Source organism: Giraffa tippelskirchi, chromosome 2 (assembly GCF_054371585.1).
Source record: "Giraffa tippelskirchi isolate mGirTip1 chromosome 2, T2T-mGirTip1v1.2.pri, whole genome shotgun sequence".
Taxonomy (NCBI): Eukaryota; Metazoa; Chordata; class Mammalia; order Artiodactyla; family Giraffidae; genus Giraffa; species Giraffa tippelskirchi.
In genome coordinates this window covers 18,824,834-18,843,316 of record NC_137276.1, presented here as the reverse complement: position 1 = coordinate 18,843,316, position 18,483 = coordinate 18,824,834, and the positions used below count along the sequence as shown (strand labels likewise).

Here is an 18,483-nt window from a genome sequence, read left to right as displayed (position 1 = left end):
GGATTGAAGGTGGACATAAATAGTCACAAACATTTTCCAAATCAAGTCAGTAATTTTAAAAGGCACAGCTTTAAATAGCACAGACCAGTAAGCTATAAGGTAAAAGGGAAGATTTAATCCAGTCTTGTAAATCTCCCACATAACTTAGGGAAGAATGCATGAGGTTTAAAACTCCTAAAAATAACTTCTAACATCCTAGTTACCAGTCAAAACATCTGGATGAAATGAAACACACTTGATGGGCTTTACCTAGAAAACAGAATATAGAATAATCCAAAGGAGTTTCTCAAACAATTGTTTTTTTCCTCTCACTGCTGTTGATTTTAGAATAATGTACAGCAAAACTCCCCATCATTCATTACTACAAAAAGACCAATTCCACAGGACACTGATACACCATCCCTAAGTCTATCCTTGAACAGCATTTATACAAATACGGCCAGGAATGCTTTCACAAGTAATTCATGTAGTTAGTACACCACCATGATTAACTACTAGTTCATTCGATAAATATCAAAGTACCTACTACATGCCACTACTGCTCAGCCCTTAACAATTGTACCACTAGGCTTGCATTTCTAAGCATTTTTCAACCCTCTTTGGTCTCCAGCTCCCCAAATTCAGATAGGTGTCTAACATGGGCCACAACAATGAGGTGGAATAGAGGCCAACCTTCACCCAAACTCCCACAATTTAATGGCTAAACTTTGTAATGATTTCCCCACTCCATCAGAGTTCAAGTAGGTCTCTCCAATTTTTAATCAAGATCCTCTGAGGGCAAGGACAATTACCTTGTTCTCTTAAAATTACTAATAATGACTTTCTAATAAAAGAATCTGTGCCTAGGTGCTCAACAATTATTTGACAGAAATATGAAATGAGCTTCTCTTCTGGCTGTAAAGTAGGAAATGCATCATCCCCAATATTCACATTACAAAACACTTAACAGAGAACTCTGGAAATATTTGCCTATCTGAACTCCAACTCGCCTTTCATATTAGAACCCCATTCAATTATTCATGCATAAAACAAAGCTGTTATTCCCATATGGCACCGAAACCATCTGTTCTCTTGCCTTTCTTTGCTTTCTTCTGGAGCTTGAACATTTAATGTTTGGAAACACAAACTCCTCTTGGGACAGAGTCCCAGAGAAACTAAAGGTTAATAAAGGAAATTACTTCTCCACTCCCACCACCCATCCCTGCCTTTCCCCTTTACAGCAGTATCCCACCCTTACCGACTGCTGTTCAGCACATTTTCAGTTACGTTGGTGGCAAACATGCCTTTATGAACATCTCGCTCTTGAACGAAAAGCACATAAGAAAGACGTCTTGCCAGCCACCCTCGGTGCCTGCAATACGAAAATGATTTAGCAGAGAAGAAACCTAGGAATACCAATTATACACAGACTTCCCTCCTGTAAAAACAAATCCTCCTTTCACCTGTTTCAGAGATTTAGGGTTTTCCTGTAGCAAATTCTCCTTAGTAAGTAGTTCAGGATGCTATGAAGACAGTTTTATTTCTTTCCTTTCATATACTCTCAGCTAAAATTTAAACTTGGAATTTGTGTATCAATGCTTGAATAGATTGCTCTGCAAACTAATAATCCAAATATAAAAACAAAAGAAATGTAAGCATCTTACTTTATTAATACCACTTAAAAAACCAAATATGTTGAATGCTTTATATACAAGCTATATAGCTTATAGCTATAGCTACGGCTATAAAAAATAATTCGGGAATCTTTTCCTACCACAAAGGGCTAATTTTCTTTTTGTTGTCGTTACAGTAATTCTTCTAAGGTGATCGCTGACTCTCAAATGGAATTGATAAGGCTAACCAGTTGACAGAAGTCAAGGTTAACTAGACAGTAGTCTGAATACTTGCACTCTGGTCTTATGAAGCCAGAAGTTCTTACTGAGTTTTCTTTCCGTGTTTTTGTTTTTGGCCTTTTTATAAAACACATTCAACACACCTAAGAAACAGGACAAACTTCCAGCAGTGACAATGACTATGTGTTATGTGAATGGGGGTTAAAGACAGGGATCTCAGAATAAGAATGCTGTAAGATTTCATTATGTGATGATTTGAAACCATTTGTAATGATTATATAATGTCTCATTATCATTTCCTCCACAAAGATATCCATACAGACAGTAGAAGATTTCAATTACAAATTAATTCTGAAAATATACAAAAAGTCTTCAATCAAGGAAAAGTAACTTGGGGGAGAATTGTTTATGAATCACATGTTCCTGCAACTCTCCTTCCTTGCATTCTTTTTCTTCCTCCTTTCCTTTGTCCCACTTCGAACAACTTGGCCCAATATGTTAAGTGTTTAATTCTAAAATCTTTCAGTGAACAGTTTCAAAATTATTACTGGAACGTACAAAGTCCACACTCTTGATGAAATCCTTTTGCAACAGACTGAAAGCAGTGTGTGTGTGCACATAAAACTGTTCATGCTTTGCTCCGTGCAACACAGAGAAGAGCTAAATAGCCAATCCACTTGTACAGGTAGCTTTATTACACTGAATAGTTTCATATTGCCTAGTCAATATAACATGCTAAAAAGTGTGTGTGTATCTCATATGTTTTTTTTTCCTTAACCGCCTCCAAATGAAGACAACAAATGAACTTCTCAGTTTTGTATGTAAAATATCTACTTACATAAAGAAGAGACTGAACGGGATTCTTTTGGTTAGGATTTTAATCATGTCAACCAAAGGGAAAAAAAATTGCTCACCAAAGGGAAAAAAATTGCTCTTTCCTTTTAACTTAAGAAAACAAGAGAGAGAGGAAAGGAAGGGTAGCATAGAAACTCGCAAAACCACATCTCTTGATTTTAGTTCTATTACAAAAAAACAAAAAACTTAGCTAACATATATGCAAGTATATGCTCATTTATAAAAACATTATTAAAATATGAGCAGTAACATCAGAAAGCCTTAAAATTTAAGTATCTGACTTCTTGGACCAGTTTTTTCATGAAATTTCATGTATTTCTCATCTCCTGAGCCTCCAGGCATTTACTCTTGGAACTATAAGGACTGGTAGTGGTTTTGGCTCCCATTCTGCTCTTGTCTTGCAGACATTCACCCTCCTTCCTCATCCCCCAGCCTAAATCCACTGAGAATAAAGCCTCTTTTTCTCTCACTCTGATGCCTGGAATTTGGAAGTAAGAATTCTAAGAAAAGACTTAAGCCAGTAGTAAACCAAAGAATATTCACTCTATAGACCAGGTAGATTTCAGAAAGTTATACTTTTTAAGTATAAAATAATAATATATCATAAGACATTCAAACCTAAACCTCTCCTCCGACAAATTTCTATCACATTGTGGCACATTTCAGCAGCAACATCAATATATGAATAAGTTAAAGAAACCTGTAAGTAATATCTACAGTCTCATGAAAATAGCAGTAGAATAGTAAAAGGTCTCTCAGGTTCCAGTTTTTAGATAAAGTATCATATGTTAGAAGTTAATACCGTATTAACTCTTTAAAAAAAAAAAGAGATTCATCTTAAAGTGCATTGGTTGGTTATTATGGAGTCTTTCTCTTGACATGCATTAGAAGTATAAGAAATGTATTTTTACCTTGTGTGCGTTTCATTGATATAAATAACATTCCGCAAACCCAAAGACGGGATACTGGGGTTGAAAAATTTATCCTATATAAAAAAATAGTAAATATAGACATAAATATACAACTGGATTGTTGAGGAAGGACTCAAATGACTAGTTCTTGAGGACTTTCAAAAATCTGAGATGAAGAAAAATGTTTTATTGAAAAGTACTCTTTAGCTTTCAAAGGTCACAAACTCAAAACTACTCCTCAGCATCTTGCAAAGGAAACAGTGCCTCTGCCTTTTCCGAGCCCCCCACCCTCAATCAGAAAGAGTTAAAGTCATGATGGCTTGTCACTGAAAGGAATACTGGAGATTTCATTGTTTTTAAAATACAAAAATACTATGCTAAGTAGTAGTAGTGAAAGTCACTCAGTCTATGCTAAGTACCATGTATTATTTTGAGATTACTAAATCTTCCAATAATCCTGACATATAAGAATTATTATCCTCATTTTTTTTTTTTTGCCTTTCTCAGTTTAATGGTATTTTAATATTAAGAGACATTAGAAATCTCTTTTTAGGAAGTCTCTTTGCAGCCAACTTTGGTTTTAATTCACTCGCTTTACTGAGTGGATAATAATGTATTCTAAATCAACATCTTATCTGTGGCCGTCAGAGAAATGACTTCTGCTCATAATTGCTAATATATTCTTAAGTTTATTTAGAGGTTAAGAGGAGCATGATTTTGAAGCTTTTCTTAATGTAGTAAGTGGCTTTATGAAGTATATGAAAAGGTACAATTGGAAGAATGGAAAAATCATGAGTAAATATCTTCACATTCCATCATAATCAGACTAGCAGTAGAGGGAGATGAATCCCAATTATGCCACTGATCAGCTATATGACCTTGAGCAAGCTTTTCCTCAATTCCCTCATCTGAATAAGGAGAATTATAATGATAGGACTTTTGTGAATATAAGAACAGTTTTTATTTTTAATATTACTTGTCTATTTTTATATACTTATATATGTTTCTTTGGGCTTCCCAGGTGGTTCTAGTGGTAAAAAATCCACGTGCCAATGCAGGAGATATAAAAGATGCAGGTTCAATCCCTGTGTCAGGAAGATCTCCTGGAGAAGGGCACAGCAACCCACTCCAGTATTCCTGTGGAGAGAATCCCATGCACAGGGGAGCCTGGCAAGCTACAGTCCGTGGGGTCGCAAACAGCTGGACAGGACGGAAGCAACTCAGCATGCACACACATATATTTCTTTTATATATTAAAGACCTGGCAAGGACAAATCGTTCACTCTAATAACAGTAATTCTTGAGGACTATAACATACATTATCTCATTCATCCTCAGGGTAACCCATATCCCCATTTTATAGGAGGAAAATTGAGGCTGGCAGAAGCTTAGTAGTCAACCCCAGATCTTGCTTCAAAGTCTGTGGTCTTTCTAGTCCCCTAAAATGATTGTCTACTTAATGAGAAAATGTATAACTAAAGGTCACCCTTTTTGTGAGTAATCTTGGAAGATAATCCAGAAATAGTTCTGGTAAAAAGATAAAGTCCATAACTTTAACAATGTAGGCAAAAAGGTAAACCTTCCACAAATAAATGCTGAGAAAGCATAATGTAGCCACAAAAGAAGATGTCAAAATACTTAAGTGCTATCTCTTTAGAGAAATAGGACTTCAGAGAAAAGGTAGCAGAAAATCACTATAAAAATACTGTCAAGCAAAAATTATTTTACATAAACAGGCCATGGAAGAACTTAAGATCAAGTTCAGCACCATCAGGTACTACGTTTAAGCAAAAATCATTTATCTATTATACTACTCATCTCTCCCCACCCCAAACCATTACCACCACCAAATAATTTCTGACTGATTAAAGTATTGTTTTGATCTTTTAACCATTCAAAATTAGAATTAGATGAGATGCCAGATCTAAAAAGAAAAGCCACATGACCTTCTACTTAAATCTTTATTTCTATTGGCCTATTAATCAGAACTGGCCTTACTCTTAGACTAGAAATTTCCATGATCCTTCATCTACACCAAACTATTCCAACAAGATATGTGTGATTTAAGAGGAGCACTATTTCTATCATGATGTTCTTGAGCAGACTTGAATATTTAACACAAACTGCTTATTAAACAAATCTCTCCCAGATTAATAAACTCCTTATACCAGGCTAGAAATTCTACTTCCTGCCCAGCCAACCCTGAGTGGGTTCCTGTGTGCTCCTCACACAGCACCAGTAGTTATTTACACAGGTTATAAGCAACCTCAATAAATGGCAGGGTTAATAAACAGCACTTAAACGTTCTAATAACTAGCCCATCCCAGAAAGAGTTTACCATCCAGGTGACCCTACTGCCTGAGATCACAGCCATATTAGAGCCCACATTCCTGTGCTAACTCGTACTTCCGGCAAAATGCCCTCAGATGCATATTTATCCAATCAACTCAGATACTATAATGTGGAAGATTTTGCATGGCTTTTTTCCACCAAAATACAAACAACAAACCCATCACACTCTTTCTTAAATCTTCACTCTAACATTTTAGTGACCATCCTTCACCGTCACAGAGTCCAAAGAAACCCCCTCGCACCCCCCTCCACTGTGGGAACAGACACTTAGCTAAAGGGTAAAGCCACAGTTTTACTTTCTTTTTCTGTCCCACTCACACTCACATGTGTGTGTATGTGCATATGTGTGGGCACGCTCATTTTCTTTCTTTCTCATTCATCTTGCTAGCATTTTAAAGTTCAGTGCTAAATTTCAATGTCTTGAAGTTACATGAAGGATCCCACTAACTCTTTGGAAAAGTTATCTGAAAGCAAGATCTACTCTCCCCCTAAGGTCATACTAAGACAAAAACAAAACAAAATATTGCCTGGCACCAACTATTAGACCAATATTCACTGAATAAATGAATGGAAAGAAAAATTAACTCAACATTTTTACTTGGAATATTTGGTTCATAAACGTGGACCTAAGTTCTAAAAGTGCATTAAGTCCATTAAGACTAAGCAAAAATAAAGTTTACACGAAGTTGGAAATCCATGTCACATATTTCACTGTTTTGGGGGGCTTCCCTGTGGCTCAGACGGTAAAGAATCTGCCTACAGTGCATCCCCGGGTTGGGAAGATGCCTTGGAGAAGGGAATGGCAACCCATTCCAGTATTCTCACCTGGAGAATTCCATGGACAGACTCACTAATCTATTAAAGGTCAACAAAGGTATTAAAGGTAACATTCTTACCCAGCTCTGAGGAGTACAGGAATAACAGCACCTTCCCACAAAGGGCCTCTTCCGGCTCATTAGGCTTTCTTTCCACTTCAAGGTCGCAGATCTGAAGACGGTTGGCCTGAAACCACACTCACCCTAATAAATATTAAGGAAAAATAGTGTGTGAATGGCAAGAAAATTCTACTCGTCTACTTGATCTCAAAACTCTAAAATCTCTTAAAACTAAGCTGTTTGAGACAGAAGAGAAATTTCTGACACATTTTCCTTTTGGTAACCCGCGTTTCTGTTTCTCATTCCAAGGACTCCGTCCATGACCGACACCTGGAACAGAGCTTGGACCATAAGCAAAAGCTGAGCACCTAAGAATAGCAATAGCTGGCAACACTCAAAGTAGCATTCAAAGGTTTAAACATTAAGTTGTAAAAGGTCAGACAGCCTTCTGACAGTAGCAGGAGGAATTAAGTCAAACCCCTGGAGCCCTATGCTAACAGTTCATCTCCCTCCCTCTTAAACCACACACTCCTACAAAAGAACTACAAAGGCCTTACTTAAGAGTAAGCAAGTTGTTATAATATAGCTTAAAATAATTCACTTGAAATGAAAAACAAGGTCAACTTATATAACATTCCCGTATCCTAACAAGAGAGTTTAAAGTCTGGAATTGAAATTACAGCCACACTATCCAATTAGGGTCAAATTCTGCTCTTCTGTCTAAATGTCCTTTAACTTTGAATTCATCAGTTGCTCGAATCCCAGTGATAGAACATTCTCAAAAAGAAACCCAAAGACCACCCTAAACTCCAACCCCCGCAAAAAAGTTTTGTTTTGTTTTTAATCTGAAGCAGACTGAAGAAATATCTGAAGAAATATTGAAAACATGCCATGTTATACTGACATAGAGAAAACAATACAAGAATAACAACAAAAAAAACCGCCAAAAAATGCCTTTTGGATTGGGATTCATACTAAAATTTCCTATTTTCAATTATTTAAATAAACTTTATTTCCACTACAAAATTCACACTTCTGAAATGTAATTATGGAAAACAGATACAGAATTAAAAATAAATCTGGTTAAATTACACCACCCAAAAGAACAGGCTTTTTTTCCTCTGCAAAAGTATTTTGCTTTTAACATAATCACCGTCCTTACACTTCTTACCCATTTTTTTCTTCCCAATAACATAATACCGTAAGAATTTTTAAATATTAGACTTCATAAACTAACCTTCAAACAGCTGGAGGCAGTTTCTGTAGCTATTAATGTCTATTTGAATTTATGCTTCCAGTATATCCACCTTCATTAACACTGAGAAGAACATCTTTAGGCTGAATGCTTTTAACCTGTATCTTAAACTTACCCACTCCTCAGTGGCATGCTTACACCGACCAATGCTGTATTCAGAAGAATTTGGCAAATAAGATACATCTATCGTGCCAAGGGTCAGTGCAGATTCATCCATGTCACACAGCGTAATTCACGAATCATGTGCTGTAAAAAATGTATACCGTTTAAGTTAATGAGGGATCCAGAGAGTAAATAGTAGAACTCAAAATTCTGATTTCTATGTTATTTTGCTTCAGGGTAGGATGTTAAATGAACTAAGGAGGACTTCTTAGTCATTGTATAAAACTGGACTTTGATGTATATATATGAACTCAGTTAGGTCATCCAGAGTTAAAAAAAATCTGTTATCTTTAGACTTCATGAACAAAACAGCTATGAATTCATGAGGGTAATTATCACCCTATTTCAGGTATGTGACAAATAATTATTTTATTTGTGTTAACTGAATAGTTCCTGGAAAGATGAAAATACGCATTTATTAATTTAAAGTTACATGTATGCACACAAGTAGATAATTTGTGAAAAATTATGTGCTGGGAATTTTTGGTCATACATACCATGCAATGTAAGATGAGTGCACCTCTAACGTTTCCCACTTAAACTGAATTAAGCTTCTGATTTTCTTGTGCTGCCTTAAATGAAATGGTATTTGCACTTTTAATACATCTACAAAGCTCTAAACCAAGAAAACACTGTTCTAAAATATCTGATTTATAAGTTTTCATATCTTTGCAATAAGCCTTTTCCCGCCCTCAGAAAAAACGTTCACTAACAGTGAACTGCTAAAAAAAGATATTAAAATATAAAAATTTTCTAAAATAACCCTCAAATTATTTCAGCTTCTGACTATTTCTCACCTGGCCTTAAATCAGTCCTTTAAAACCTTAAAAACTCATGTCCAGGTTAACAGAGTTCCTTGGAGAGCAGATTCTCATTTCTTTACAATCCCCATATGGATTTATAGTGGTAACTGTAATTCTCAGGATAACTGTACACATTCTTAACAATCTTACCTAAGTAACAATCTAACAAATAGGCGAGAGGAAGGAAGAGTAAACCAATGCACTTGGCAAGAAAGCTCTTCTGTGTTATAAAATAAAACTCAGCTATCAGTTTCAGGTGCAGAATGTAGCTACGACAGGGGGAGCCGGCGGCTGACTGGGAAAATGAAGGCTTGGCTGGCCCCAGTGATGAGGGGAGGACGAGAGGGGGAAACAGCCCTGTGCCAATAAGAAGTCCACGCTTCGCTCCTCCCTCCACACGTTTGTCCAAGGTTGAAACGTGCTTCGACGCCACCCCACCCAAAAAGAAAAGCCAGGCTATGGGCTGAGGGGAGCCAACTGTGGGTTTTGAAAGCGAGAGAGGCAGGAGGGCCGACTATGAAACACATCCCCCTCTGTTTACCATCCGTGGTCACCAACAAGATGGGTTAACAACAACTTAGACAAGCTGGTTAATTCCCATGCCTTGGTTTCCCCATCTGGCAAATGGGCACGATATGATAAATCTTACCTCCTGAGTTGCGGGAGTTCTGGATAATACCCCTAGGGCGTCTGGCACTGTGTCTGACGCCCAGTGAGTGCTCAGCTCAATCAGTGGTCATCTGTCATGGGACTGTCCCCTGCACCAGCTGCTTTCAGCGTACCCCTGCAGCCTCAACGCCAAAGTCAATGCCTCCACGTCCCCTTCGGGTGTGCGCGGGGACTGAGCCCAGAGGGACTTCCCTCCCGTCCCGGGTAAGCCCTGCCACAACCCGAGGTCCCCGGGAGAGAACGAGCTCCACCCCCACGCCGGCACGAGCCGGGCCCACCGTTCAGGGGCAAACCGGGAGGGAGCTCGAGAGAGAGCGCGCCGGGGCGAGCAGACCGCCAGGCAGCTGGCAGGAGCCGCGCTGGGTCCGGCAAGAGGGCGACCACGCACCTGTTCCGGCGCTCCCGGCCCCAGCAGCCTCCCGCAGCCCGTTCCCGCCCTGGCTGCTCGCACCCGCAGCTCCGCCGGCTATAGCTCTGCAGCTGCCAGCATTTCAAGCCTGAGCCGGCGCTGCTGCGGCGTCGCTCCCTGATGACGCAACGAGGGGGACGAGAGTGACGGGCGTCAGCCCACAGCCGGCCAGTTCCGGGCGGGCAAGGGCTGGGGACCCGCGCTTCGGGCGACTCGGGCGTCGTGCACCGCAGTTGGGATCTGAGAGTAGCAGGTGTGCCCGCAAGTGTGTCTTTGTGGTGTGTGGCCAGGCGTGTGCTGCCTAATCGCTCGGCGGTTCTGTCTGGGCGCGGAATCACGTGAGTGTGTGTGCTCTTGTCTGCGTCGTGTGAAGCCTGCTCCTCTGAAAGTTTGTATCTCCGCCCGGCTCTCCTGGGAGCACACACGCGGGCCGTCTGAGTTTACTTGTATAGGTGTAGGCCGTCTTTTTTGTGAGATTTGTAAGACTGCAGAACTTACTGGGCATGAGAGAGGTGGGGACTGGAATGGCCCTGTTGTGTAATTTTCCGAACAGGGACTTAGTGCCTTTTCCCTAAAGAAAGAAAATGAGGAATTCAAATAGAAACAAATAAGGCTTGGAAGAACCGGAGTCCAAATTTCCTGGCCTTTGGTCCTTGAAACAAAATAGCAAGGAGCATGAAGAGTTTTTTTCACAATATTTGTCTTGCCATTGACAAGGCCAGTGGTTATAAAGAGATTAATAATTTATTGATAGAAGGTAAAAGATAACCTTTTACCTGCACTTCAGCAACAGGCATTAAGTATGAACTAGCAGATAGGGAGGGGTAATGGGCTTCCCTGGTGGCTCACAGGTAAAGAATCTGCCTACAATGCAGGACGCATGGGTTCAGTCCCTGGGTCAGGAAGATCCCCTGGAGTAGGGAATAGCAACCCACTCCAGTATTCTTGCCTGGAAAAATCCCATGGAACAGAGGAGGCTGGTGGGCGACAGTCCACGGCGTAGCAAGAGTGGGACTGGACTGAGCACCCACATAGGCAGCAGATGGAGATACAAAGATGATTAAGGCATAATCCCTGTCCTGGCGCCTCTGCCACCAGGCCTCACCTCCTCTGCATACATGAACCCTTACCCTCTCTTTCAGACAATCTCTGTCTCTGTCCACAAAAACCATCCAGAGCTCCCCACAGTCCAAATGCCTAAGCCTAGCATCTAAGACTTTCACAGAGAAGCCTCTTCTTTCCCCACCGTTCTCCATCAGGAGCCCCTTCCTTTAGCCTCTCTGATTTTTCCTCATCAAGCCCTGGGCACTGGTACTCCTAACAGTGCTCACATCACTCTCCCCTAAATTTGACAGTTCTTTGCTAAACTAGGTCTCCAAGCCTTCCCTCATCTCGTGCGCCCTCTATACTCACACTGTCAAGTGAAATCGCACAGATTTACTGTGGTACCACACCTTGGGTCTTTAGGAGTTTGTGTCATTTCTCCACAAGATTATGAACTCATTATCGTAGCATGTTTCTCAGGTAACACTACAATGTATTCTTATAGTAAACACTCAGTAAATACTTGTTGAAGCTAAGGAACAAGAAGTAAAAGAAGCATTGCTTCCCTTGCACTTTCTACTGTTTATAAATCCATCCCAAAACAATTCAAAACAGCAGGAGTGATTATTCATTTAAAAAAAGATTTTGAGCTTCTTGAAGTCAAGGACCCTGTTTTTATTCAACCCTTCTCCACACACACACACACACACACACACACACCCCTTCACCACCTAAGTGCTCCAGGCCAATGTTGGCTAGAATAAGATGAATTCTCATCCCCAAATATCATGAAATTTGTGTACAGATTACTGGCCCCTGACATGAAAGAAAGAAAAGGAGGGAAGAAAATAGGGGAAAGTCACTGTTAAAGAGAAAGTAATGAGAAATGAAGTAGAGCATCACAGGAATGAAAATGTAAGCTAGAGGGGAAAATTAATTGTCTTACATAGACTTCATTTGTATGCAACTCTTCTGTAACACCCTTTGCACAAGAGTTTACTGCACCCAAAGGAGATGTGGATTGCGAAGCACAGATTACTTAATGAGGATTGTTTTGGAAACAAGCGACACCCTTGGCAGTCTTTCATCTACAGAACAGTGATAATTTATAGTAACCCAGATGCAGTCTAGCCAGCCAAGGCAGAGCAACAAGAACTGAATTTACTGTCCTGCTAACACAACAACAGCAAAAACAAAACAAGCAAAATATATTGAAAAGGCAGCTGCGCAGGACAGTGCTCCATAAGGGAAAGGAAATGAATGAGGTTAAGCACTATGATTGCCTCAAATTACTGCCTAGAAAGAGTTTCCAGTCTATAGTGCAGACAGAGTAATCCAGGAAGAGCTAGGCAGACTTTCTGAGTTGAGGAGCTAGAATCAGGAGACCAGGAAGACCAAAACAGTTGGAGCTGGGAGAAGAGTACCAGAGAGATGTTCTTGTTCTCACAAGGCAGAGTGAAAAGACGCCCAGTGAACCTATGGGACCAGGAATATAGGGCTTGATCCTGGCCCCCTGGAAAATCTCATAATTTGCAACTCAGAAAGTCTTGCCTCAGTGCTCAGTTGCATCTGACTCTTTGTGACTCCCTGGACTGTAGCCCGCCAGGCTCCTCTGTCCATGAAATTTTCCAGGCAAGAATACTGGAATGGGTTACAATGCCCTCCTCCAGGGGATCTTCCTGACCCAGGGATCAAACCTGTGTCTCCTGCATCTCCTGCATTGGCAGGTGCATTCTTTACCATTGAGCCACCTGGGAAGCCCCTTGCCTTAGTAGTGGGGTAAAATTAATCTTAGAATATCTAACACTGCTCTGGTCCTACCTAACAAATAAAAGGCAGTCCCCAAAGGATCAAACTTCCCAAAGACAAAATGTCCCAAAACAAAGCACAAGAATACTTATAGGAAGTCAGAAATATTTAGCACCCAACAAGGTAAAATTCACAATGTTGTCCTTCCAATTGAAAGTCACCAGGCATGCAAAATGAAGCAGGAAGCAATGAACCACAGTGAGCAGAAAAGTTAATTAATTGAAAGAATCCCAGAAATGACAGAGGTGATAGAATTGGTAAATACAGACACTAAAAAATACTTACAACTATATTTCTGTAAGTCCAAGAAAGTAGAGGAAATATTGAGCGTGTTAAATAGATGTGGAAAACATAAAAAGACCCAAGCCAAACATCTAGAAATTATAAAACCATTGCCTGAGATTTTTAACATACACACATGCACACATTACTTGCAGGGGACTAAGAGCAAATTAGACAGTACTGGGGGGAGGGGGTGGAGATTAAAGAATCAGAAAATACTGTCATAGAAACTATCCAAAATGAAACAAAGAGAAAAAAAAGTAAAGACTGAAATTAAAATGAACAAGAGTATCAGTTGAGCTTAATATACATGCAATTGCTGTCCCTGATGAAAAGGAGAAATACCAAAAAATGTATTTGAAAAAGTAATGACTGAAAACTCAGATTTGATTAGAACTGTAGGTTCACAAATCCAAGAAGCTCAACAAACTCTAAGTAGAAACAGGAAGAAAACTATACCAAGGAACATCTCAATTAAACTGCTTACAACCAGTGATAAAGTGAAAAATCGCAAAAACAGGAAAAAAAAAGGACAAGTTACTGTGCAGAGGAACAAAAATAAGAATATCGAAGACTTCTCATTAGAAATATGCAAATGAGAAGAGAGTGAATTTGCATCTTTAAAGTACTCAAAACTGTCAATTTAGAATTCTTTCCCCAAACATACATTTCAAACACTAGACAAAATAAAGATATATCTGACACGCAAAAGCTGAAAGAATTCACCATCAGCAGACACTATTAGAAATTTTAAAAGAAACTCCTTCAGGTAAAAAGAAAATACAGCCAGATGGAAATCTGAATCTACATAAAGGGATTAAGACCTCAAGCAAGCGTAAATCTGTAGGTAAATACTTAAAAAATAAAAGACTCTTAAAAGATAATTGCTTAATGCAAAAATAAAAACAGTATTTTGTGGGGAGGAGTAGTCTGTTGTTATAATATTCTTACACTAAGGATAAAGTGGTATACTATATTGGGTTGGTCACAAAGTTCATTCATTTTCCATAAGATCGTATGGAAACCTGAACGAGCTCTGTGGCCAACCCAACTCTTGAAGGTAAACTGAAAAGTTAAAGATGTATACTCCAACTCTTAAAACAACTGCCATAAAAGCAAAATAAAGAGTTGTAGCTAGTACATCAATGAAGAAAATAAAGCAGAATCATTTTTAACAAGTCACTCAATAAATCCAATGGAGAAGGCAATGGCACCCCACTCCAGTATTCTTGCCTGGAGAATCCAGGGATGGCGGAGCCTGGTGGGCTGCCGTCTATGGAGTCGCACAGAGTCGGACACGACTGAAGCGACTTAGCAGCAGCAGCAGTGAATCCAAAAGAAGGCATTAAGTGAGTAGAAAGGGGAAAAAAATGGATTGATAAAGAGAAAACACATAGCAAGATGACAGATTTAAATTCATGCATGTAAGTAATCACCTCAGTTAAAAGGCAAAGATTGTCAGACTGGAGAAGAAAGAAAGAACCAACTATATGTCATCTATTAAAATCACTTTAGATGTAAAGACAAATTGGTTAAACAACTGAAAAATAATGTACCATGCTAATGCTAATCAAAAGAAATATGGGTAGCTATATTACTATCATAAAAAATACATTTCAATACAATGAATATTACTGGAAATAAAGAGGATCATTTCATAATGATAAAGGAATCAGTCCAACAAGGGGGAAAATTATTTTAAATATTTATGCATCTAATACAGAGCTTCCAAATATATGAATCAAAAACTGACAGTCTTGCAAGGAGAAATAGAAAAATCCATGACTATAAACAGCAGTTCAACCTCTCTCTCCATAGCCAAGCAAGTAGGCAGAAAATCAGTAAAGATGTTCAAGGCTTGTACGATACCATCGACCAGCTTAGCCTAGTTGACATTTATAGAACACTACATTCATCAACAGAAGATCATTTTTTCAAGTGAATACAGAACGTGTTTTAGTAAAACTTGCCATAAAACAAGACTCAATAGATTTATAACGATTCAAATCACATGAAACATACTCTGGCCACAGTGGAAATTAGAAATCATTAATTTAGACGTACCTGGAAAATGCCCAAATATTTGGAAGCTAACATGTTTCAAAAAACAAAAACAGACCAAAAGACACCCCATGGTTTGAACAAATAAGAATGAAAATTAGAAAGTAGTCTGAACTGAATGGTGGTGAGAACACCCCTTATAAAGGCTGGGACTCTTAACACCTTGAAATACCACCTTGAAATCAGTGATTGGAGTTGAGACTTGTTTTCTAATACAGACATTTTACTGCTATAAACGTCTTGCTAAGTATTGCTTCAGATACATCTGTCAAATTATGACACATGCTTTTTTTTCCCCTCTGCGAGAGTATTATGAGGAACAATGTCACCTTTCTTGCCACAATTCAATAATAAAATATCTATGACATTCCATGATCTCAGATATAACAATTACTCTATCAGAAACTTTTATAGAAAATAAAGTCTGTCCTGACTTCCTCTTAATCCATGCTGTTCTCATCATCTGCTTTCCTCTAGATTCATTTTCTTTTTTTATAAATATGTATAGAACTCCTACTGCCTGCCAGGCAGCATAGGATGAGACCATCTAGAAGACAAACTCCTGTTTGATCATTGTATCCCAAAAGATTCAAAAATCAGCATCAAGTTCAGTAGACTGTGGCCTCTAGAACTCTGCTGATTTGGGGCAAACACTGAGACCTATCTGTCTGCTATCCATTGCTTGCAGGTTCCTGGCTATTAGAAGCCTGATTTTATTCAGGATGATCTTTTGTCCAGCCCTGAGAAAATAGTGAATCAAAGTATCTGAGTTAATGATGATAATCTTGCTTTCTAATATTCTAACTGTTCCTGCAGCCAAGATGGTCTTATGATCCAGTTCTGGGTAATGACACCTAAGAGAAAATCAAACTTGAGGATTTCTGGAAAAGCTTTTCTTTCCTGGTAAAAGGTAACCGGTACAGTTGGTATGTTTCTTTTTCATTCTTTTCCCTATTTGCTCTGCAACTTAATATCCAAACCCCACACTACCAATCACACAAGACTGGTTTTTAAGCCACTTAAATCTTGCTTTCTGTTCCACGTTCTGTTGCTCAGTCATGTTTTACTCTTTGCGACCCCGTGGATTGTCACCCATCAGGCTCCTCTATCCGTGGGATTTTCTAGGCAAGAATACCAGAGTGGGTTGCCATTTCCCACTCCAGGGGATCTTCCCAACAAATTGCATTCCTGACTCATCTTTAATTCTTAAGCACAGTCCTGGCTGCTAGAATAACTCAGGTATATGGAGGGGAAAGAGTGTTGAGAAACAGTCCCTGCTAGTATATCACCCTGGGGAATGGCAATGGATGTGACCTTGGAGCCTGCCATTTAGAAAGCACCTTAGGCCAGAAGAGAATGGGACCGCTCCCTTCCCTGATTCACATTTACCACATTTTTGACAGAACCGGTACTTCAGTTTGACTGAAAACGGCTTCACAATAGACTAAGCTAAAAACTTCAGATAAGCCAGGCAGGAGGCTGTCTACCTTCTGGGAGAGTTGCCTTGGCAGCTTCCATCGTGTAGACTGCTTGACAGAGCTGATTGCCCACCCCCACGCCAGGAAGGAAGGCGGGCAGAAACTAGGTAGGGTTCCAGGCTTTTGGTCACTAGCAGGGCCTCAGGCCCTGATGACTCAGCAGGTAAAGAATCCTCCTGCAATTCAGAAGACACGGGAGATGCTGGTTGGGTCTCTGGTTTGGGAAGATCTCCTGCAATGCAGGAGACACGGGAGATGTGGGCTGGATCCCTGGGTTGGGAAGATCTCCTGGAGGAGAAAATGGCTACCCACTCCAGTATTCTTGCCTGAAAAATCCTATGGACAGAGGAGACCAGTGGGCTATAGTTCAAAGGGTCGCAAAGAGTCAGACATGACTGAGTGACTATGGATGTAGGGCCTCAGGGCAGGAGACCAGCTCTAGAGTTGGAAGTGGGACACTGGATCAGCAACTGCTAGAGCTGGGTAATTAAGGAATTAGCTTCCCAGTTAGTTTTTTTTTTTTTTCCAGTTTATAACTGTTAGCTCATTCTTAAGAAAGGAAAATTCTTTCTCTTTCTTTCAGGAGCGTAGCCAGGCTCTGTAGTTTAAGTCCCAAGGTTCTGTTGAAGGAACCTAAGTCAGCGCCATTAGTAGTCTTTGTTCCTGAAAGAAGACAAAATCTGAAGGGACCTTTGCTTTCCCTGTGCAGTCAAGCTAGACTGGGTGAGAGGGAGAGGTTGTCTTGAGCAGTGGGGGTGGGGAGAGTCCACAAAGCATGGAAACTGCAATGAAACTCCCAACAGCACCTGGTCACCTGTGACCAGTATTAGATAAAGGAATGGGAAGGGCCTCTCCAAGTGAGGAGCAGCTACGCTAAGGCGAGGGTGTGAGAAGGATGGGAAAGGAGACCAGAAAAGATCTTTACAAGAAGAGGGGACTATACCTGCCAAAGCCCCAAAGGAAGACAGAGCTTGGCAGAGAGAACTGGACAAAAGCCAGTGTGGGCTGTAGGAAGGGGTTGGGAAGACAGAAGGGGCTGGATAGAGCAGGGCTTTTTAAGCCGTAGTAAGAAGTTTGGAAAATTAGAAAGAAAGTAGTGACGTGTCACAAATGTTGAGGAGGAATCCACATGCCCTTTACCCTACAAAGATTAGAGAATAATGCATCAAAACGAGCCCAGGTCTCTGGACTCAGACAGCCTGGAGAGAGAAATGGGCCTTGATTCAGGAGCTTTGGGGTAAGCAGGGGCCTGCCTGGTGCATATTGGCCTCAGAACATCTAGGTAAGAGGTAAGTCAGTACATTTTGTAAGCTGCCACTCACTGGGCAATTATTACATGCCAAGCACTATTCTCAGTACTTCATAGGCATGATCGCAAGCAATTCTTTGTATCAGTCATGGTGCAGTATGGAAAAGAGCCCATGCCAGACAGCCACTAGCGAACTTAAATAGAGTTCTACTCAGAAAGTTCTTAGAAGAACTGAAAGGACCAAAGGGGACAGTGAGGCAGCCCTTGGCAATATAAGATCACTACCTTCCCTGGGGCTGGAGTGACAAAGCCAGGTGCTAACAGAGCCAGGAACCAGAACCAAGTAGGCAACAGCTGGGACCAAGGAGAGACAGGCCGCCTAAGAGGAGCCGAAATCACACTGGAGATGTCCCTGGAGAAAGAAGGGGCCACCATCC

General features: G+C 40.2%; 1 protein-coding gene across 12 annotated transcripts in view; it reads right to left on the bottom strand.

Annotated features, from left to right (window-relative positions):
• Nucleotides 1–18,483, bottom strand: part of GPAM (glycerol-3-phosphate acyltransferase, mitochondrial) — a 68,157-nt gene that overhangs the window by 31,731 nt on the left and 17,943 nt on the right. For 2 of the 12 annotated variants that reach the window (XR_014068552.1, XM_081540182.1), the window contains exons 2-5: nucleotides 8,196–8,326; nucleotides 6,847–6,969; nucleotides 3,599–3,672; nucleotides 1,238–1,351 (exon numbers count right to left, since the gene is read on the bottom strand). Coding sequence is in view for 9 of the 12 variants with exons in the window: in XM_081540182.1 (XP_081396308.1) it covers nucleotides 1,238–1,351; nucleotides 3,599–3,672; nucleotides 6,847–6,969; nucleotides 8,196–8,297 (413 nt within the window). In the remaining 3 variants the exon portion in view is untranslated. Of the gene's footprint in view, nucleotides 1–1,237; nucleotides 1,352–1,442; nucleotides 1,600–3,598; nucleotides 3,673–6,846; nucleotides 6,970–8,195; nucleotides 8,327–8,739; nucleotides 8,815–9,694; nucleotides 10,493–18,483 lie in introns of those variants that run through there. The other 10 variants (XM_081540260.1, XM_081540192.1, XM_081540201.1 and 7 more) reach the window with 10 other exon arrangements.